Consider the following 23,564-nt stretch of genomic DNA (forward strand, 5'->3'; position numbering starts at 1 on the left):
CGATTGTTTGAATAATCGTTAAAACAAAACCTCGAGAGAGATATTCGGAATTCGGACGAGAAAAGAAGGACTTATTTTGAGTTTATAAGTTTGTTAAAAACCGCTTTTCCGATTTCGATCTCGCCTCTCGATATCGCGATAATTTTTTTTATCCGAATTAAGCGCCGGTGCTTTATAGCGGGTGTCCGATAAGTCGATGATACGCGACCGGCAGCACGACCAGGCTTTAAGCAACTTGAACCCGGTTATTTTCGGCGACGCGCTATTTCGGGACATTTCGCGCTATTGCGTGTCGGGGTGCCTCGAAATCAGTTTACGGGGGAGTCTCGTCGAGGCGGGTCGTTTTTCGCACGGTTTGCGTATGCCGACAATTAGGCGATCTACCGTGAAGCCGTCTTCGACCTTTTCGAACCCTTTGCGCAGCGAGGCTTCCTTGTTTGTTCGAAAATCATTCGCGCGTATTATTGCCATGCGTATGTACACATAAATATATAAATACATGTGTGTATATATGTTCGTATACATATATATAAATATATATATATATATGTATTTTTTATACATAGCGATAATGATGTAACGGGATCGTTGGCCGGATATGTTGGATCCACAAGAGCGACAATTAACGCGAACACGACTGTGCGCGTGCTGTTGCTCAAGAAATCGAGGCGCTTGGTGAAGAGCGAGAAACATTATCGCGGCGAGATTGATGGAGAAGAAGCTCCGCGAAGATGATCTCTAAGAAGAAACGAAAGAGTTTTTTTTTTTTTAAACTTAATGAGGCGGCGGCTTTTTCTCAACACGTGGCGGTTCCTCGTAATCTCCTGTCTAGTGTACTAGCCGCATAGACGTGTACGTATCTAAGTATAGCTCGCGCAGAAAACGCGCATATAAAACGCCCGCGGTAATCGCCCGTCTCAATGGAGATCCGGGGATTTTAGTGCGCGAAGAGATACGAGAGCGAGCGTATTCCGGTCGTCCGCGCGGATGGGGACTCTTTTTCTCTTCGTATCGATCTTTCCGCGCGCATACGTCATCGCGTTCTCGCCTACGTTCGCGAGAGAACGTCATCGGGGACAAACCTCCCGGGTCGAAATATATCGCTCGCGTGTTCTCGAGTGACGATTCTTCTACGTGTAACTACAGGGGCAGACGATAAAGGTCACGAAGATCAAGGATCTTTTCACAAAAAAACAAGGTGACATCGCAGACGTTCAATAGGGTTATTATTATTACGACAATCACAATGTCTCTGTGAAAAAAGTCCAATCTGAAGAATATCGCGAAGAAAAAGTCGACGCTTTTGAGTTTAATTTAAAGGAAAAAATCGAGGAGTGTTTAATTCTTCCGTGTGGTACATTGATCTCACACCCTTTCGATTTATCCCCTTCGCGAACGCTGCCTCGCTTGGAATTTAATTAAAACCAAGGATCGTACGTATTATCACGCGGGGGGAAATCGTCGATCATTTTTACTCGGGATAGTAAACAGTTTCACAATAGATTTTGTTAAGCGGCCAAGTGGCTCAATCCCTGCCCGCGATGGCGAGCGGGGACATCGTGTTTTCGATTCCCCGCGGACCATGACGGAGTCGATACCAGATACTCCGGGCAACCGACCGCTGCGGGAGAAGAGGACCTCGAGATACGACGTTTTCCATTAAATTCGCCCGGCGTAATTCTCCATTAGCCCCGGTCAGTGCTCGCACATAAGAGTTCACGATCTTCTTACGTGCCGCCCCTCGACCGCGCCGCATCGCGATCCGTTATATATGAGCCGTCTCCCGGCTTCGGTAATAATACGCGATAATCGATCGGTCTAACCGGTGCGCGTGAACTGTTTTTTAGGTCACCGACCGTAATTTTAATAATTACACTTTAAGGGGCGAGAATCTTGGGGAAAAAAATTCCGACGCGTCGACAGCTCGCGATTTTATTCGCCTCAATTATCCAGCAAAAAGATGATATTGTTGAATTAATTTTTCGCGATTCGCGAGCAGCAATGTGGGAATTTTCTCTGTGGAAAAATTTCGCGGTTGCATCGGTGCGTTATTAGGCGACGGGATTCGTAAAGTGAAACATATGCTCGACGAAGCGAAAGCGCGATGCCCGCGAATCTGTCCGAAGTGATCCGGTCGGGGTGAGAGACATCGTCGTTCTCACGACGATGGAAACGGACAAGCCCTCGCGATCGTCGACCAGTCGGAGCCTGCAGCGTGGAAGTTATCGCGGACGGAGCGGAAGGCGGCGGAAACGCAGACGAAAGCCGTTGGGCGAGCGGATCTGCGACTGGGTCCGTGCGCTGATAGCCTTCCTCTTCAGCAACGTCGGCATCGTGTGTCTGGTGGTGGGCTACACTATAGCGGGCGCCTTCCTGTTCGCCCACATCGAGGGCAAGAGGACCAGCCCGAATGTCGCAGACGACGTCATTCAACTGAGAAACTTGACGGCCGCCACCCTTTGGGAACTGACCTCGAAGGTGAAGGATTTATGCGGATCGTCTGCGTTTCGCTGCTGCGGCTGTCCGCGGTGGTGAAATTGTGATACGCAAGGGTTTTCTCCCGAGAGCGGGTTGGATGTATAGGCCCCTCGCCCTTTACGATGTGTCTCTTTGGCGCATATTTGAAGAGAGAACACACGTCGTAAAACCTTAAAATTTTACTTGCCTAGAAACGATATTCTCTATAGGAAAAACCGATTTAAAATTTACGTCGCGATAAAATTAGATATCGGGATTACAAATTGCTGCTTTGAGAATTGTTGAGATGTTGTATTAAATTTAAATTTGATTTAAATTCTTTCGAGGTTTCGCCGTGCGTGTTTCATTAATGTCAAGACAAGACAGGACACTTTTCTCCAAGACATCTTTCGACACCGTTGATATTGTATGCGCAGGAAAACGTGTTCTCGGAGAAGATCTGGAAAGCAAAGGTAAGGGTCGTCCTCGAGAGTTACCAGAAGAAGGTGGTGTCGGCCATAAAAAATGGCTACGACGGGGTCGAGGAAAATAAGTGGACTTTCGCCGGCGCTTTTCTGTATTCTCTGACTGTGATAACGACCATCGGTGAGTTATCGGTCTTTTTTTATCTCAAGCTCATACACACACATGTTTCTTGTTATATTCGCGCTCTCGACGTCTCGTTCGCTTTAATTTATCAATTAACTTTAATCTGTTAATTTACTTTAATTTTGCAATTAAACGAAACGTGCATCACCGACGCATTCGCGTTTATCTTTAAGAAGTAAAGCCGGGAGAGAAAACGTGATGGTAAACGTCAGGGAAAACTCTTGAAAAATGTAGACAATTTACTCGCTGCCGGATATACTCCGCCGCACTAAACAGAGCGCCGCTTATTTGCGCCGTTAATGCCGCGCTAATGCCCACTTTTCTCGTCGTGACTGATAAATCTCCTTAGAGACTCTTGTCTCGGCTGTATGAGAAAATGTTTCGCTATAAAGACGCAAGTCTTCGAATTCTACATTCAACGGCGTGGTTGATTGGCCGGTTTCTTAATGCTTTGAATGGACACGAAGCGAATGAAATAGAACGTTAGATATTCGGACAATTGATATCTGAAATAAATCAAAATTACCGTCTGGCATTTTAGTGATAGTATTATTTTTAGCACCTGGCGCAATGTGGTAAGAAAAATGCGCGAATAGAAATTCAAGCGAACAATACACATTTCCAAATAAGCGGCCGTGCCCGAAAATGGAAGGAAGCGAATTTAAATTGTAAAATTGTGGGGGCGGATATCTCGCTGAAAAATATATACATAAATCTTGAGCTGTCTGAAATATCAGTCAAGCAAAAAAAAAAAAAAAAAATTCATAAAATCGGAACCGGTCGGAGAGAAAAGAAGAAAAACCGAAGTAAATGTGATAGAAATGCGTCCGTTAAATTTTCTGTTTGTTCGCGATTTTCACTCAATTACGTTAAATCCGAATATCTGTTAGAATAGTATCTGGTGAATTTGATATAGTTTCAAGTGTTGGAAAGCTGATACTTTTAACTAATTTACCAAATTTTAAACAGTCAGGTTCGCTGTGTGTCAAGCGTTTCTAATAATAAAGGCTTTTGCAAAGAGAATCGGATCGACGCAATTTGCTTTATTTCTGAACTTTGTCTATAAAAAACATACATGAAATTAATTGTTAAATTTATCAGAAAAAAGTCTTTCGAATAAATACCAAAAATTACGTTTGATGTGCGAGAATAGAGAATTTTCTCTCGTCGATCTCGATGTGAACAATTAAGATTTAACGGGGGATCAAAATGAGAAAGAGAGCGCGCACTTCTTCGTTGTCGTCTATCTATCGATTTTCGCGTGAGTCATGAGACTCGCTTCGTTCTCACTCTTTTCCGGCTTCTGACGCGCCGAGAAAGAGATCGGGTTACTGCATATCGAACAGAAAGAATCGACGCGAAACGACGGACAGTCGCTGCTGCATCCAGCGACGACTGATGTTCTGAGACGCGGAGAATTTATCATTTTCCGGCGCCACGGCAATGAAAGGGTAAAGTGATATTAATGACTTTAACGTGATGGCGGCTTTGTTCTCGGCGGTGGTGCATGGCGGTGCTGCACCAACATCATGATGTATACGTGTGTGCGCGGGAAAGAGAGGAAAATGCGCAAAGAGTATAAATCATGATTACTCGACAAAATTATGCGAAAAAATTGCACAATTCATTCAAATATCTATCGCATAAATTAGAAACATGTAAAAGTAGTTCGGCTTGCGATCAAACAGATACACTCTGTATCTGCGATATATTATCGAAATCTATTTATGTGTCCAATACGGGTTTAATCGGACACTTTCCGGCCAAACGGTCAATATAAATAATAAAGTATTAATGTGAAGTATTAATATAAATAAACTGCGGTCAAACACAAATATCGCTCTGATGAATGAAATTAATACAAATATTGCTAATATTAAACTGATAGGCAAAATAATAAATAAATTTCAACGCTACTAGCTGTGTATTAATTACATTTCTGATAATTTATATAATTTTAATAGAATTTGCAACACACAATGACAACGTCGTGCAAACATTTACACTCTATCGTAATTGACAATTACAGCCCACTAATAGCTACGTTCGCGGGAATGCTATTTAGAAGGTTTTGCGCATGAACGCCAGATCGAGGATTTTATTTATACGCTGTAATTATTTTCAATCTCCAACATTATCCGAGTTGTTCTCGATAGTCAGCGCGTTGCAAAGCTGGTCGTTCTGGATTAACATACAATTAATTAACGGTATATAGAATATTCGATATCGATGAACTGCTCTCTCTCTCTCTCTCGGTGTCTCTCTCTCTTCTTCTTCTCTCAAAATTGCAATCATGTCGATAAAGTGCGCATTAGTCAATTAACACTAAACTGCGCAATTCGAATGATGGGCCGTGCAACGGTTTAATAAGAAAATTAATTAATTTCTCTTGAATTTTGATTCCGCGTGTTAGGTTTTCCGCATTAAAAAATCAGTAAAAAAAAAGATTTAATTTATTTTACCCTAATTCTCTAAAAGCAATTTTAAATTTTAATTATAATGTAAAAATGCTAAAAGCCATTCTGATTCTTGGGAATAATTTCATTTTGCTTTGCGAATCATGATCTCTCGTGCGTATTATGTATCTCAAACGGCCAACGCTCGTTGTTATTTCACGGCACAGATAAGCGGTATTGATAACCGACGAAAAGAGACACAAGAGAGAGAGATAGAGAGCGTTTTGGTGAAAATCGCGAAATTGGATCATGGCGCTCGGTCTTGCATTTCCCCTCGTATCCGATATCCTTCACGGAATCGAATTGCTGCCGAAAATTACCTGTCGTACGTCTACGACGTGCCCTGCGCGACGACGAATCTGCGGCGGTCTGCGCGCCGAGGACTTCGTTAGGCCGGAAATTAATTAACGCGCGCGTCGCGTGCTCTGATCGCTCGATCTCTCGGGACCGCACCGAGAAAGGTCGGTTCGTTTCGTCGCGAGAACGTTGATGTTTGGTCCCGCCATCAAGATCGACGTCCTGCACACGTCGTCGTTGGCAATTAACTTCTTCAGTTTCGTTAGAGTTGAGCTGATAGATAATATACGCCGGACCCGCGCGTCCTAATGCCAGAGATATTCGACGACGAAATGAATCTTCATGTATATTTTATTTTCTTTTTACGTAATATCTTACATAATGCTCAATAATTTTTTAAGACAAATAAATGAAAGAAACTCGAAAGTGTAACAAAAAAAAAAAAATAATCCAAGTATCCAAGATCTGTAAAAGTCAAACGCAGATGTTAGTGCAAAATAATAAAAATTAGTGTAGTCTTTATTTACAAATTCGTCGATGTATAATCGATTTTCAAATAAATTTATATTTATACTCAACTAGCACCTCTCTCGTGTAACAACATTTCTCCAAGAATAAATTTGCAAAATTCATTGCGAGAAAATTAATGGTTGCACTTGATAAAATTAATATTGAAGTGACATGCCAGAAGCAGAGAAAAGCACAAGAATAGTAACCTAGTTCTTGTTTTTCGTTACATTTACATCTCTCTCTCTCTCTCCATCTCTCTTTTTTTGCTCCTAACATTTATCGATTGTGAAAACCAGCGACCCTCGCGTAAAACGAGTAATAATAATAAACCAAATACGCGCGCTTACCCGTCGCGACTACATTTTCGTTTAACCATATTTATTTCTCATTGTGCCAGTTCGTTTAACTTCGGCCCGCCGCGACAGCGAATTAACATAAAGAAAGTTTCGGGGAATATATTACGTCACCCACGTAAATTTCGTCGCTTCGCCGTCGTTTCCGAGATCTTTCAAAATTCATGAGCCAAAACAGTAGAAGTCTCTCTTCGTATTCGTACAAGAATATCGATTCGATTGGATTCAAATTTGCCGACCCCGAAACCTGATTTAATTCCCAATATACGTTCGCACGTATTCGTTTTATGCACACGTGTACACACGTATTACGTCCGAGGAACGATGCTAAGAGCTTCTCAAATATTTTCAAAAAAATCCAGGTCAATGTCGTTGAATCGGTAATCGATTCGCTCATAGCGCACATTACACATAGCGGTCTCGAGAATTAAGAGAACACACAAAACGAAGGTCGTGTCGAGTGTAGGACCCGTTACGCGATCGCGATATCTCCGAGACTCGTCGTCGTCGTCGTTGTCGTTGTCGTCGACTTGCCTCGCCGAAGATTGAAAAAGCATCTTCAGCACGGCGACGTTTTGCCGTATGCAAATAAACAGAGATTTTCGCGACTATAATCGAGGGCGGAACGGGTTGCCGCGACAACTCGAATTTCTTGCGCCACGTCGTGCTCCAGCTACATCTGGTCTTTCGCTTGCGTAATTTCCGCAGTTTCATTTACATCCGCATCTCGGTAGCAAAACTTATCACCGTTCCATCTCACGAATGTGTTTCTCGAGAGAATTGCAGTTATATAAGATTCAATTGTAGTAATATAATTATAAATTGCAATTACAAATATTGTATCATATCGGTAATATCTCACACGTAAAATCTCGCACAAGATGTCGTACTTTCTCGCTCGAGAGAGCCAAGTTTATCAATACAACGTCAGCAAAGAAACCGCGCTCGTCGAGTTTGCTGTAGATTACGCGACGACACATACGGTGTGAAATTACACCGGACGAAGTTTTTAAACGTTATCGCGCGATGGCGGCCACGATATCACGCTTTTCGACCGAAGTGGATAAGAAACTCCTGCCGGAAATACGGCACGGGAAACCCACGCTCTACTCTTTCTCTCGTAATGGGATACCAACGTCCTACGACGTGTCGTCGACGTCGAAAATCCCTTCTTATCGCATTCGCCCGTTTACGCCGTTCCGCGGCGGATTGCGAGTGAATGTATCACGTCCTTTTAGATTGTGTAGAGAAAAAAAATGGATTTAACTTTTTGCAAATGTATATATATATATATATATACACGTATACACACACGTATCTTTCTTCTCTTTCTTCTCTATATAAAAAAATCCATATGTACCGCGAAGTGCGCGTTTCGGAATCAAATCTATCGCATTGTTGCCTCTTTTCCGCGTTGCCGATTGATTGGTTGATCGAGTCGAGTTGAGTCGAATTGAATTGGTAAGATCGAGGGGATAAATAATGACAGAAAAGCGATTTTGACAGTTCATTGTATACGTGGAGAAAATTAAAACCGTGACTAAAGTAAAGTCAAGTGACAGGAAAGAGTAGAAAAACAACACGTGACTAAAGTAACGCGACTCTAATTTATATTATATATAACGTTAAATAATATATATTATACATATAATTTATTATATATATAATATATATTATTTAACGTTATATATTATATGTATAATATATACATTTATAATATTATACTATATATTGTATATTATATACATACTACAGCAAGGTCACTGACCTCGGCCGCGCGACCTTGGCGGGGTCACTGACCTCGGCCGGGCGACCGCGGCGGGGTTACTGACCTCGGCCGCGCGACCGCGCCGGGTCACTGACTTTGGTCGTGACGTGATTACGTATATATATATATATATATATGTGTGTGTGTGTATTATATATAGATATAAAATATTATATATAATATATATAATATTCTCTTTTTTTACTCGTTTCCCTGTCACATGACTTTAGTCACGTTGTTGTTTTTCTATTCTCCTCTTTTTCTTTTATTTTTCGAGTTTGATTTTCATGCGTTATTTCTGACATCTCTCATATGTGTATTATATGATTTGTAAGATGTATATATTAGTTGTCATCGCGGTGACAGGTTGTGTTCACTGACACAACACATTAAAATAAAAATATAATAATAGCGTGCGCGTAGCGCGCGCCTGTGTTGTGTTAGTAATATATAATTAAACGCAATTCGAAATGTTGAACTATTTCAGAAAACTTCTGTCTTTTGTTAGAAAAAAACACTGTAGATTTATTCAACGATATTACCGTGCTACCTGTTTGCTACTCGACTCTGTTTTTTACATTGTATTCTACAATCTGGTACAAAATAATTACTTTTTCGTGCATGTTAAACATCGTACGACTCTACTGTGTGTAGAAAAAAATTTCTTTTCACCGTCGAGAATTCCTTCGACGGAAGGATCAAACACAAAAGCCGTCGCGTATTCCTTCGCGAGAGATTTTAGAAGCTTGCTTCTCGGTTTCCGACGTAGAAGCACTTCAGTTTCCTTTTGCGTGAACGCCTTTTTTTCTGTGGACGCAGAAACAGACGGGAGGATTATAACGGACGAGAGAGCGAATTTTTCGGCAGGGAGTGCGGTGGCGAGATCTTTTTAATTAATTCCGGAAGACTCAAAAGAGCGACACGAGTGCGGTCCCGTATATTATGACAGGCGGCGATTACGGTACCAATGTAAAAGGGTCGCTACCCTCAAGGGGAGAGAAAACCCGGGAATCGATTCGACGAGGCAAAGCTCGGACAACGAGTTGGTTGATGACGGCGCGCGTCAGTATTCAGCGACGCAGAATTTCGGTCGATTGCCGAAGGGTTGGTTGGTTACCGCAGGGGGAATGCTTAAAATTCGATGATCGTGATGCTTGTGTGTGTACACACAGGAGAGAGAAATTGTTCTGTGATCTCGAACAATTTCGGTAACATTTTTTGCGCGCTGTTCCGGCATATTTTTGATATGGAAATGTTTTTCTCAAAGCTTTTGAAATTTATTAGTTTTTACATTTGTTCTGACAATTACAAAAATACGCTATGAAACAGTTGTACGTCATAAACATACAATTCGAGATATATTACGTTGTAACGAAGCGACGTATTAAAAATGACAATGTGTGTATGTGTGTGTGTGTGTGTGTATTTTGCATCTCTATAAATATACATATATAATAAATATTACGTAAGAAATCGTGTGATCTCTATAATCTTAAATTCTGACGATTCGCGGAAGTTATTAATATTAAAAGCATATTAAAAGTTTAAAAAATGCTAAAAATATGGATATTACGAGATTCTTTTCAGACGGTCTTTATACAGCAGTTACTTTTTATATATTCCCGCCCGCTATATACACTTCTCTTTAATCTATGCTATCATGGGCTCGGAAGCAGCCAATTAAAATAAGCCGTCGGCTAATTTGTTTAAGGGGTGTCGAGGAAATTCTTTGAAACCGGCGTGGTAGAAGCGAAACTCGCGAGAAGCGCAGCGCGCGCGCGGCGCAGGTTGGTGTAATTAGCGTAGTTGGCTTGAAAGAAAAAGTATCGAACTTCTCTCTATTTCTAATTTACTACTGATTGTTTGTGCGCAATGCGCACTTACTTCGTGTTTGCGCCAAAACATCTACTATCCGGACAATTGGGTTTTTTTTTTTTTTATCGAAAGAGCTGAAACCCGTTTCCGAAAAGAAAAAAATAAAACTATTCATATTTCGAAGCGCACAGAGAGATAACACGCGTTCTATCGATCTGAACAGTTGCACGCAGATTATTCGGAATTTCAGGTGTAATCGTCGCGATATCACAAAGGCATGGTAACACAACACGATATAAATCAAGCGCGGACATCGATTGTCCGACTGCGCCGGCGGCGGGCATAATTAATTTTCAGTGGAAATCATTTCAACGTTAAACTTCTTGACAAGTCGATAAATTGGTGTCGCAACAAATCCTCCCGCGATTAATCCTCGCGATAATTGATCGCCACGACGACGACGACGACTACGGCGACGATGACGGCGACGACGGCGACGACTTGCTCGTTGCTCCGGGACGAAGAAATAAACGACACGCACGTACGCATGTACCTAGGATATCGGTTTCCGTATTTTTGGTTAATCGCCAATAATTCCCTGGCCGGACGCCCGGCACGGTCGGACTAATGTCCCTGATACGTCGCGCACGTGATACCTGTTACGTGCGCGGCAAGACAAGCGTGTCGTTATGCCGATAATGCCATCCGCGCCGCCGGATACGAGCGAGACAGAAGCGCTTTGACACCCCCCGCGCTTCTAATTAATCATCCTTCCGTATCAATCATCCTGTATCTCGAAGAGTATCTCGACGACGATATGATTTAGAAGTCAATACGAATTAGCAAATTATTGCGCTTTGTTTACCGAGCTCGAATTTTTTTAATCTTGTCTGCAATTGTTTGTAAATTTTAAATCGCAAAGTATTTTTGTCCCTCTTTTTATCGGAATTTTGAAAATTACTGTGTTCCATTATATCGCGCGAGTGACACACTCTCGGCGAATCGCCGCAAATGGAAACGACGAGTGCGTATATCACGTGTTAATTTATGTCGCGGTGTGGGAACAGTAAATCATCGTGGGAGCGAAAGAGAATAAAATCATGGGCGATCTCTCGCGGCTGCCAAAATTGTTGTCAGTTAGCGAAAATGATAAACATCGGCCGGTGGTTGCGCATGGCTACGCCTCGCGCAACGCGCGCTTATCGACGAGCGCGCTTTGCTATTATTATATCATACATCGTTAAAACTAAATACACCTTATCCGAAAGCGATGCGTTCGGATTGAAAGCTTTTACACACGCGCGGATGCAAATAATCTGAAAATAGTTTCCCCATTGTCACGTTTCTCGCAAATTGTAACCATATATACTCGACACGCCGCAACTTTATATAACATACGTGAGTAGTTTATAACGTACGTGTAAACTAGAAACTATAAATAATTGTAAACGTCGCGTCATGTTAACATCTTAACATCTGTCAACTCCAAGGTTTTCTCGCTGTATATCTTTTGTAATATCTAATCAAGAGAAATCTGATTTTTTCAACAAAACAAAAAATAATAAAAAAAAAAAAAAAAAACATTGACAGCAATATTCAACATCCGCTTGATTGGATCGCCAATTAAAATCCGTGAGTTAAAAAAATTTCACTTTTCAAGAAGCCGATAATAAGATTAAAAGCGCGGATTCCTGGAAAATCTGATGCACGAGATTTTTTGCGCAGTTACATCGTTAATCCGATAAACTCGATAAATTGTTAGTGCTCGCGGCGTTTGTCGATGTTGCATAAGCCGTTTGTGTTAAATTGGTATATAAGAAATCGATAATAATAAACAGGCAGAACGGTCCCGCGCTCACGTATTCATCACGGCCAGTTTGTAGTGTGCGCGACGGTGAAAAACTTCAACTTCGCGCCGCTGAAGTCCGGCGACATTTCTATATATACGGTCAGCTTAATTGAGTTCGCCAACGCAGGTATCGTTACTCATTTAGTGATGGATTTAGGTTTGGCAATAATAACCAACGACGTCGCTCTCTCTCTCTCTCTCTCTTTCTCTCTTGGTACTAGTTTACATAACGTTTGCTTTGCGGGAACGCGAGTCGTTTCGCTTGACGACGCGCTTGCCGTCGAGTTGTCGAGACGACACGCAGCTCGCTGGAGTTACCGTAAAACGATTTTTTTTTTTTCAATTGTTTCACTTGCGTGTTAGAGGAAAACGCGCGACGCATACGATGTGTCTACGCAATCCGCGGGTTACAGAGAGCGCGCGCCGGAGAAAAACGATTGTATGTACGTGCAAAATGGCCGGAAAGTCCGGGGTGTCAATGACAACACACACGTAGCTCTCGTCGATAAACTTCTCTCGTTGTTCTATATTTCGTATCGTCGCTCTTCGTTTTTCGTCACGCGTGTCGAAAGCTTTCCGACCCGCGTGACGTTTTGATGCATCAGCTGATGCACTCAATTACTTTTATATATATGCCGCGGAATTTTGGTCGTATTTTTACGCGGAATTGTCGTCATCGCGTTTTCGCTTATTGCGAAATAATCTTCGCGAAAATTGATGACGTAAAAGTGTGCCGCCGCGGCGTTCAAGATATTTCTGCAACCCTCCACGTGATTCTTCTTGTTAAACCACCACCACTACTACCACCGAGAGCGTAAGAACTCACTTGAACGACTTGTAATACGACTTATATTCTTTCTTTTCGTGATCGCAAAATCGGCTCGTAAATGCCACTTCCACGACGTCGAGAACGAAAATCGCAAAACAATTACGCGATCCATATTTTCACGAAATAGGGGTACGCGCGTCTCTCCCTTATTTTTCTTCTGTCGACAAGTATTAGCGTAGAATATAGCGAGAATGAAATAAATTTTTCTTTTTTTTTTTTTAATCTAAAGATGAGATAATTGTTTACTGAAAACTTTCTTTATCGGGCAAAGATTGCGAGATTTCTGCACATTGCATAAACAAAACGCGTCGAATTGTTACTTACATTGCCGCGCCGTTCAAGATTTACGAGAGACTTTTGTCTCTTCGTGGTAGACGCGCGCGGAGTTGGGATTTAATTTTCAACCGTGTCGAAACTCGGTCGCGCAAGCTCTGCCAGCGGCCATATTTTGCTTATTGCATTCTCATCTTTGAACTGCAGTCAAACCTTCTTTGCTGTGAAATGCGAGCGCGCGAGACACACAGAGATTTCCCATCGTCGGAGAAATTCTGCGCGTCTCACATTTTCAAATATAATTTTATCTTTCGTGATACGCGCGCGCAAGATCGTTTAGAGCGAGAGAAAACGTCACGCCGCGCTATCAAAATCACAAATAAAAACATATAAACAATAGAAATTTTTAATACTCGATCGCTCTTGTAAGCTGTAACTATTGCCGTCAGCAAACAAACGCTGGCGGATATTTTATCAAACAAAAAAACAAAACTTGTCGTCCTTGCAAATTGAAATTCGAGAACTGTTAATATTTTCGTTAAAATATGATTCGACGCTTTCCGATTGAAGAATATAATACAAATTAATTTGTTACATTTCTATACCGCATCAAGATCGCAATAAGTTTGTCGAGAACGAATCGCGCCTGTTAAATAACGCGGAAAAATTGTCTATAGAAGACACAAAGCCTACACTCCCACGATTTGCGCATTGAACCTTTAATATTTCAACATCCAAAAAAAGGTCTCGGTATCATTTTTTACTATCGACATTACCGCTTTTATCGCAGAGGATCAAAAGGGATATAGCTGGAACACGCTTTTTAATGTTTTATACTACTTTTTCACGAGTTTTATACACGGTGTTCCGAACTTCTCGATTTCAATCGATATCTGAGATAATTATCTCAAAACGTTTATATAAAAAATAAAACATCTTACATTGAGGTAAACGTAACCATTGTGCGTTTACTTTATTTTTTTTTTTTTCTGGAAAACTCTGTGAAAACTTCCCCGATTTTATAATCTTTTGTAAAACACAGTTAAGACAAACGTCGTAATGTCAAATCGAACACAAGTCGATGAAAAAAATTCTGTTTTATTTGGAATAGAATTTCTGAACTCACTGGAATTTTTTTCCAGGACACTCGTTACACGCGCGCGCGTAGATTTATGCACATTCGTTGTGTCGTAACGTGACGTTAATTTTCGCATGCATGACCCATTATTTCCGCTTTCATTTCCAACTATGAAGCACACGCGTGTTACACTGTGAGGTAAACCGAAAAGTTGCACGCACAACGACCTACGTCCGTGTTTTTCGGGATTCTAAAACAATGAAAAAACGTATCTACTACGTAAACCAGCCACACACACACACACACACACACACGTGGCTAGCTTTCTCAATATATTGCGAACGTGCTTGTAATTTTCCACTGCGTTTTTCCATCTGACAATAAGTTTTACAATTTTTTGTCAAAGTACGCGTTATTTCTCCTGGCCTTTAATCAAAAAATAGATCTTTGATTTTGAAGAACGTCGACGAAAGAAACACGCGTATAGTTTCATTCACCGTGCAAATGTGCAGTATAAAATTTTTTGCAGTAAAAAAATATGAAATACAAGATAACGTTATTAAATATGTAAGTAAAAGAGAGAAATGCATTTTATTTTCTTTTGCTTCGTCGTAGCAAAAAAGATCAGTGAAATTAAAGGACAGAACATTTAAGGAGCAAGCATGTCTATTTTTAATGGGCTACGCTGTTTCTTCCTGGAGAATTTCCCTTTCTTGAATTTCTTCCGCTTCTTTACCTTCAAAGCTAACGTACGCTAAACGCAAAGTAAAATGGAGTTTGCAGTACACTGTATAAAAGTAACATTTCCATTTGTAGCCTGTTAAAGAAAGACTGCCGGAGATTTAATTTCTTTAATGTTAAGGCAGTAGAATATAAATATACGTCACGTTTATATATACGTATAATTTGTAGAAATTTGTGGAAAAACTCACGTTTTCGAATCTGTTTACTTTGACGAACAATTGCACATAGCAATGTGTCATTACAATTAAGGGAATACAATAATGTTAATAATTTTTTATTTTTCACAACAAAATATAAAGTAGCAAAGTATATTCTATTTTTGATATTATTGACAGAGTAAATATTGTGTTACAGCTGTTACACGGTTTTAACAAAATCACGATACGAACCACAACCGCACATAGTTCACAGTTGTCATGTAGCATCTGTCTGTCATATTTGTATTTTTTTTGTTTTATGTTTTTTGTTTTTTATTGCTGTCAATAGACTTCGAAAAACATAAATAAAAAATTGTCTCGGATATCTGTTGATTGAATTAACAAAGTCGGTGTTTTGTTCACGTAGAGTCGCACGCATTAAACAATGACGCTGAAAAATCAGTCTATCTGCAAAATCGCTCGCGCGACGAGCGGAACGCGCTCGTTCGCCGTCGTTTATTCAACGCGTGCGGAAAAATCTCACGGAGCTTTTCATGCATTTTTGCGTCATCGTCGCAGTTTCGGATGTCGTACACAGATCGTGCCGAGAGCGCTTTCGCAACGTGACAGAGCGCGATCGGACATCGGCGAACTTCGAAGAGGATTTTTACGACGCAACGATTTCATCTTCTCGCGCGAACGAGCGAAACCTGTTCTCGTAAAGTAGACACTTGTAAGTAAATATTTACAAAATATTATTTCTTTCTATTTAAAAGTTCATTTAAAATGTCAAAAAACTTGATTATTAGGTTCATCAATTGGCAATTTGTAAAAGCGATTAGGTGTCAACATGTAACGTTGATTGTGAAGTAAACGACTTCCATCTCTTAAAATAAAATCAAAAAGATTAAGATAAAATCTTATATATACGTCATAATTATCTCAATCTAATTGATCGTTATAATTGATCTTATCAACTATAAGATCATGATATGATCCTATAGTTGTGCAAATAATTTTACGTCACGGCAAAGTCTTCTTTTTCGGAAAATCGTCATTTCTCGCGAGTTTCTTCAATTCCCTATCCGATGGTGTCAACCGTCGTAAGGTTAAACCTCCGACGAGCGACCTCGATAGCTCAGATGCGCCACAAATTTCGCGCTTGTTTTCACGAACGACCCGCCGAGTGGACGCGATTTACGTTCCCGCGCGCGCATCATCGAATTCTCGGGCCCTTTTCGGACGCGAAAAGGAGCAACGCGCGGCGGAACGCGCTCGTCGTAAAAACGTCGGTAAACTAGCGGAGCTTGAACGTCCGTTTACTGCCGACTTTACGATCGCATTTACAATCGGCCGCACCGCCGTCGTCGTTTTATTACCGCCGAAAGACCCGCTCGGCGAGAGCGTCCACTACGTGTCCCCGTCGCGCCCGTAAATCGTCAACGTGGGTTGCCAGTATCCGAAGATTAACAAGATCGTGCGTGAGTGCACGGCACGGGACGACGAAACGGCTGCTTTGCCCCGAATTACAAACGCTGGTGAACACACTTCAGCGGGAGAGGTCCCGTACTAACAAAATTTGGCAGCCCGCTCAGGGATTGCGGACGAGGTGGTGAGCGATATTACTATCGGCGCCAAACTTTTAATCAATTTTGAATTTAACTTTATTACATAAACCCCCTTGCTGTTGACTCTGTCCGACGAAACGCAAAATTCGCGCTTATTAAAGCGTCTCGACTGTTTTCTCGGGAACAGCGAATGATGTTAAATCGAGCGTTTTTTTTTTTTTTTTTTACAAAAAGCAACACACGCTCAGAAAATAAATAACAAGCCTAAATTGCGAGAGATAATTTGATAATTTGATAATTTGATATAATTTCACCTAATCCTAATACAAATGACAGAGACACGTGAATGGCGAACTTGTAAATTACAATGTAAATGCGTTATGTAAATTTTACCACCTCTTGTGAAGTTGTACGTGTTGCAGCACTTTCCGGAGTCGCGACGCGGAATCCCCGGAACTTTTAATTTTTATCAAAATGTAAATTGTGCGATTGCCGCGGGGCCATTTGTTTAGCGCGACGTCCGTAAAGAATTGCGTTTGTCGCGTTCGAACGACGCCGTCGCAATTTTTGAGACCGCGGGAAACCCTTGAAAATATAAGGTCCGGTATACGTCCGGTGCATCCCGAAGCCGGCCATTTCGCATTGCGGAAGTTCGACATGCGGTTTTTCGGGAAATCATGCTGAATGCGCGCTCTCGTCACACGTACGGTCGCCGTGCTTCTCTATTTTTGCTTCGCGGATATATAGAAAAAAAAATAGAGAGAAACGAGCATTTTTTTTTTTCGAGACGACTTTCGCTTGATTACAAGGCACGCTCCGATTCCTCCTTGATATCGCGCATTGATTCGACGGGTTTTTGGCACGAGACTAAAAGTTTCTGTACGTGTTTTTATGTTCTCTGCTGGAGAGATGGTAAATGATCAAAAAATCCTTTAACGTTTCCAAAAACGCGGAAGAAACGTGAACGATCATTGTTACACGGGGAGGTAAACGAGTGTAGCAAAAAACATTGTGGTATAATGAAATTGAATTGGTCGCATTTCGACAAATATATCTGTATTGTTTATCGTTCTGTTTCGTTAATTGAGAGAAGTCATTGTTTACAAACACAGTTATATCTTTTCAATATTAATAAAAACACCGTTTAGTAATTTATTTCTTTGTTAAACAATTACGAATTACGTGATTCTATTGTAAACGCAATTAGACGTTACTTTTTTTTGCATCGGTTGGTCATCAAGTTTCGCTAAACATTTAACGCTTACATGTAGATTAAATTCGTTTTCAACGAAGCGATCGATAACCGTGTCGTCGATTTCGCGATAAAATGCAACACATGCGACATACACGGAATTTATTATTACCGTGAAAATCAATCGAATATTCATAACAACATTGCGACGTAATAATTTTATATTTTAAACGGTTAATCGACCGTGAGCGAAACGCTCTCGCGCACCGGTCGCGTGATATCGCTCTCTCTTCCTGGACTTTACCCCTATCTCTTCCCTCTATCATCCCTCGTTGCGTTAACGCGTTATTGCACTGTAATAGTAACGCGTTCATTGTAAAAAATCGAATATGATGCGCTCTTTCCCTTCAATATTGCAGAAAATTATTTCTTACGTAGAAAAGAGACGCATATTTCTTTTACAACCGGAGTCGACGAACTTTATGAACGCGAGGCGTAGTGCTTTTTCTTTGTCTCGTGGAAGAATCGTGGCCTTTTATAGGCCACGTTTCCCGACGTTATGAAACATGAATGTCCAGGCGCAGTAAGTAGGTTTGTTGTCACTTTTACGTTACCCGCGAGATGAACCTGAAATTTTCACGATTTGCAGGATTCAATTTCCCTGTCGTTCTCGATGCGATTCAATTCTCGAGGGACGTATTCCTTCGAAGTATAAAATACATACGATATTCTGAATAGATTCTCAATCATGGAACTTTTTATTTGTGAACTTTGTTTTATCGATAGCTTCATTGTGTGTATAAGTTCATTTTTTCACGAACTTAACTTTTTTTTTTTCATATTCTGCGCGAAACGAAGATTTTGGTTCGCGATTAATTAAATCGAACGACGCAATAAGCCTCGTTCTGTCGCAGATTAGGGCAATAAATTAATTAAAATTATATCGGCGTTCATGCACGCGTGGAATGTATCATAAAGCGAAATGAAGCAAGAAACAAGAACGAGACGCGAGACGCAACGAGAAGAAGAAGTAAGAGAGAGAGAGAACTCGTCGATAAACTCACTTGCCTCGTTCTCGTTTTCTGCGCAGGTTACGGCAACATTTGTCCCAAGACGAAATGGGGCAAAGTTGCGACTATAGTGTACGCAATAATAGGAATGCCTCTCTTCCTTCTTTACCTCAGCAATATCGGCGACATTCTAGCCAGAAGCTTCAAATGGACCTACGCCCGTTGTTGCCTGTGCAAGTGAGTTTGTTTGGTTTTTTTCTCTTCACGAGGGATAGCGTCGTCGTTTCCTATTGATCTTGCGAACTTCTGTCTGTCTTACATCGAATTCGTCGAATTAATCATGATCGATCTTTTAAAGGTGTCGGGGAAGATCGTACGGTTCGACGAACACCGCGAGAACATCGGAGATATCGAATGATCCGGTTGCGAAAAGAAACCGCTGGCAGGTGAGTGACGATCGCCGCAACCCGGAATTAGATTCCCGATCGCATTCTAACGAAGCGCGCGCGCGCGGCATCATGAGATATGCAGTAGGATGTGAAGAGCTTTTATGCAGAATTACCGCACACCACTCGAAAACCGCAAACGTTAGAGTGGAATACGAAATGAAAGTCTTTTTTTGTGTCAATGTCGAAGTATATTAATAGATCTTTTAGAGATAGAGTGTCTCTTCTTTATTTAACTTAAGACCAAGAGAAAGAAAACGTTTCTAACAAACTATTCGAGAATGAGATGGTCTATTTATAGCGAAATCGATTCAATAAAATTGATACCGAAGAGACGGGAGATGGTTGGAAATTAATGATCTGTGTTCAATCAAATACGTTATATATATTCTTGATCAATCGATTTCACAGCATGTAATTCTGGAATATTCTATATATACATAAAGACTGTATAAACAGAATTTGCATCTGTAGGTGGTAAACGCGCGCGACGGAGATGTGGATGCATCGAGCCTGGATCCGGAAGAAACTTCGCCGAGAGACGGCGAAGACGGCAGTGTCGACGAGGGCGACGGTAACGACGAGGACGACGACGATGAGAGCGACAGCTACGATCCTCAACACGTGACGGTGCCGTTAACTCTCTGTCTCCTTATTATGGTGGGGTGAGTCTGTCGAGAGAGAAAGAGAGAGTACGAGAGAACGAGATAATCAGACTGCTAATGCTACGAGATTAGTTTTTGAAGAACATCTTTTGCAGAGACAGACGAGCTTTATATTAACTTGTAAATTATTGTAATTAAAATTAGAAAAAATGTTTGAAATGTGATATTCGTGATATATTTAGAAGAACTACATATCGTATTTAACCTTCTCATAACAAACGTGCAATTTTGCAAATAATTTGTAGAACATTTTTTCAAATTTTTTCAGCATGAGAATAACTAACAAATGTTTGATTTTCAAGATCGCGGGGCATTCTGACATCTCGCGAGATCGAATCGAATCTCTCGTCTTTGGAATCGAGATTCCATTAAAGTAGAATCTCAAAGTAAATTTCCTGACTTTATGATCTGCCGTATATTGACGGCGATCAGTTTGCGCGAGCGTTCCGCGACTTAACCACCGACATCCGGATGTCACGGGAGAAAATTCGGGAGAGAGTCACATCGGGGCGAGAACGTGTTTCCCGAACTGACAGCATCTTTCTTCGCTTTTTGTCCCTCTTGTCAGGTATATTTGGGGCGGTGCGATTCTGTTTTCGGAATGGGAGGACTGGAACATGCTGGACGGTTCTTATTTCTGCTTCGTCTCTTTGTCGACCATCGGCTTCGGGGATTTCGTCCCAGGCGACAAGATCTACTCCGGCCAAGGCCTCGAACTGTCTTTCATCTTCTGCTCCATGTACCTGATGCTCGGTAAGTTCTACACATAGGTTATTATTATTAAAGTAAATGTAAATTAAATATGAACGAAAGAGACGAACGTAACACAGTTCTTTAGCAAAGAAAAATTAAATCCTCTGTACTCCAAATTAATCTCCATACAAAGCACAGCTAACGTTAAATTTTTTATAATATCGATATAAATTTTTATAATATTGATTCGATGTACGTTACAAAATAAAGACATACAAAAGCGTTCAATTTTGCGTGGATTAGCCCCCTCTCCGGTCGGCAAACCGAGGAATGAAACAATATAAAGCTATTTTTTTTCCCAGAAATCCAATTATTGTAGAATTTTTGGCTGCGTGAACGCTGCGGCGCGCAAAGACAATCGCTTCAAAAAAAGAATCAACTGCTTTTAAATCCTGCAACGCAATTGCACCCGACACTACTATGTGTGTGTGTATATATATATATACACATGTATATATACAGGGTGTCCCAGAATTGCCGTACAATCTTTCGTAGGCAGGTAGAAGGAGTAAAACTGAGTCGAAAAGTCCTGAACCATTTTTTTCTATTATTTATAATAAAGGAGTAATTATTGAGTAAATCAGGCCAATCAGCNATAATAAAGGAGTAATTATTGAGTAAATCAGGCCAATCAGCGCAGACCTTTAGCCAGACGCACGTCAGTGAGCCGCGCGCCTCGTGTGTGTGAGCGCTCACTGACGTGCGTATGGCTAAAGGTCTGCGCTGATTGGCCTGATTTACTCAGTAATTACTCCTTTATTATAAATAATAGAAAAAAATGGTTCAGGACTTTTCGACTCAGTTTTACTCCTTCTACCTGCCTACGAGAGATTGTACGGCAATTCTGGGACACCCTGTATATATATATATAACGCTGTTTCCCGCACGCAGCAAGCGCATTAAGTCCGTTTCAATCAATGTCCGATTGCCGGGCAGATTTTTCGCGGAGATATTCAAGTGCTTTCGAGTGCGCTTCCGCGCATGCACGAGAGCCGGGCCCGCTGCTCTCGCAACCGCGCAACAATTCGCGCGACAATAATATCCGCGATGCTTAAAATCGCGCTCCCATCTGATTTTCCGCGCGCGCTTCGCAGACGCGTGGTATTTACAGTTACCCGTTCCCGTTGTGTGTTCTCAGGAATGGCGCTGATTGCCATGTGCTTCAATCTCATGCAAGAGGAGGTGATCGCGAAAATGCGCTCTCTCATGCGCATCATCAAGTACATTTTCAGGTGCGAGAGATGACGAACGAGCTCTCAACGTAATTCTGCATCATCACGATAATCGGTGAGTGTGTACGTCAATCAGTGTGTTTCAAGTATTCTCCGACGAGAAATAAAACCTTGTCTTTCGCAAAGTGAGAACGGCGCAAACAGTACGTAATACGACGGTGTAAGTAATACGTATTATTAAAGATAGAGTGACTATTTTTTTATTCGCATTCTTGTCTTTCGTTTGTATACGATCTGTATAAACGTAAAAGCAATTGTTCGGATGCGGATGCATCTATTCGATTCCCTAAAATTCCAAGACGAAGGAGAAATCGGGGGCGCGAGGTGAGCTTGTTCGATCGGAGAAACAGCACGACAGAGTGAGAACAGCACGACGCAAAAAGATCGTAAACGATAAATTCTACGGGATCGTTCGCCGAAAAGAAAAATGTAACCGTCTGCGCGTTTACATTTCAAGAGAGAAAGAGAGAGAGAGAAAAGAAAAAGATTTTTCCAACCGAACAATCGATTCAATATATGTTAGGTTTTGTTTTAATCAAATTATTGTACGAGGTTGGTGTGTGTGCATTTAAGTACCAAAAATTTACGTTATAACAAACACACGTTCCACACGCAAATAAAATATCGCAGTTGGAAATGTGCGATGAGCATAACATTTTATCGTTTTCCGGTATTGTGTTCCTTGTTGGAACTTCTCATCCGTTTTTTGTTCGTTTTGTTTGTCGAACTACGTTCCTTCGTGGGAGAAGAGATCGAGCGACGCCGTGCGAAAAATCGACGGACAATACATCGGTGCTGTCGCTTTCGCGTCGAATTACGCAAAAGAAAGAGGGGAAAGGAACTCCGCGGGAGAACGCGCGCGCGAATCGGAGATCATCTCTAAAAAGTACGAGAGGAAACTAAATAAAGCAGAACCTTCGGAAAAGGATGTACAGAACGAGAGGGAGGAATCGCGAGACTGGCGTGATCGGGTGTCACAAAGTCGACGGATATTTGGGGGACTGTGAAATTCGCGAAGAGGCAGAGAGAGAGAGAGAGAGAAGGGATGAAACGCACTCGAGATTACGACGCTCAAAACTATTCGGCTCGCGAGAAATAACTGGCGCACTTGTCTCCGCGTTGCACGATAGCGAGCAAAATACATGTATCGGATATTACTCGTCGATAAGATAGAGAGCCATCGACGTTTTTTAAGACGTGCGCGACCCGTTTTCGTCCACTTGACGCGTTTTCCCCGCACAGAACGAACGAGGACGTTCGAAAATATTCGACCGCGAGTGGGTTATCGCGAGAAGTTTGAGCGAGATTCATAAAATAGTTGCGCGGATACACAGATTGGATGTGCTAAAAACAGTCGGCCCGTTTCGCGATTATTGATTTTTGCAAATTCGCTTGCGAGATCCGGCGAATTGTTTTTCGAAATTTTTAAGAGAACTGACGGACGAAAACTTTTTGCTTGATTGCAGAGTTCTAAATTATTACGCGTGCACCGTGTGTTTGGAATATACATTGGGTGTGTACAT

The 23,564-nt window shown here is 41.4% G+C and overlaps 1 protein-coding gene across 2 annotated transcripts in view; it reads left to right on the forward strand.

Annotated features, from left to right (window-relative positions):
- The first annotated feature begins 326 nt into the window (after positions 1–326).
- The window catches only part of LOC109851751 (TWiK family of potassium channels protein 18-like), a 42,491-nt gene continuing 19,253 nt past the window's right edge, over positions 327–23,564 (forward strand). The window contains exons 1-8 of one of the 2 annotated variants that reach the window (XM_020422133.1): positions 327–473; positions 567–2,478; positions 2,895–3,063; positions 19,026–19,182; positions 19,304–19,391; positions 19,866–20,056; positions 20,625–20,809; positions 21,948–22,096. In XM_020422133.1, coding sequence (XP_020277722.1) covers positions 2,167–2,478; positions 2,895–3,063; positions 19,026–19,182; positions 19,304–19,391; positions 19,866–20,056; positions 20,625–20,809; positions 21,948–22,054 — 1,209 coding nt within the window. In that variant the 5' untranslated portion in view covers positions 327–473; positions 567–2,166 and the 3' untranslated portion in view covers positions 22,055–22,096. The remainder of the gene's footprint in view (positions 474–566; positions 2,479–2,894; positions 3,064–19,025; positions 19,183–19,303; positions 19,392–19,865; positions 20,057–20,624; positions 20,810–21,947; positions 22,097–23,564) is intronic. The other variant, XM_020422134.1, reaches the window with a different exon arrangement.

This window comes from Pseudomyrmex gracilis, unplaced genomic scaffold, assembly GCF_002006095.1.
Source record: "Pseudomyrmex gracilis isolate BER0280 unplaced genomic scaffold, ASM200609v1 scaffold_20, whole genome shotgun sequence".
Classification (NCBI taxonomy): Eukaryota; Metazoa; Arthropoda; class Insecta; order Hymenoptera; family Formicidae; genus Pseudomyrmex; species Pseudomyrmex gracilis.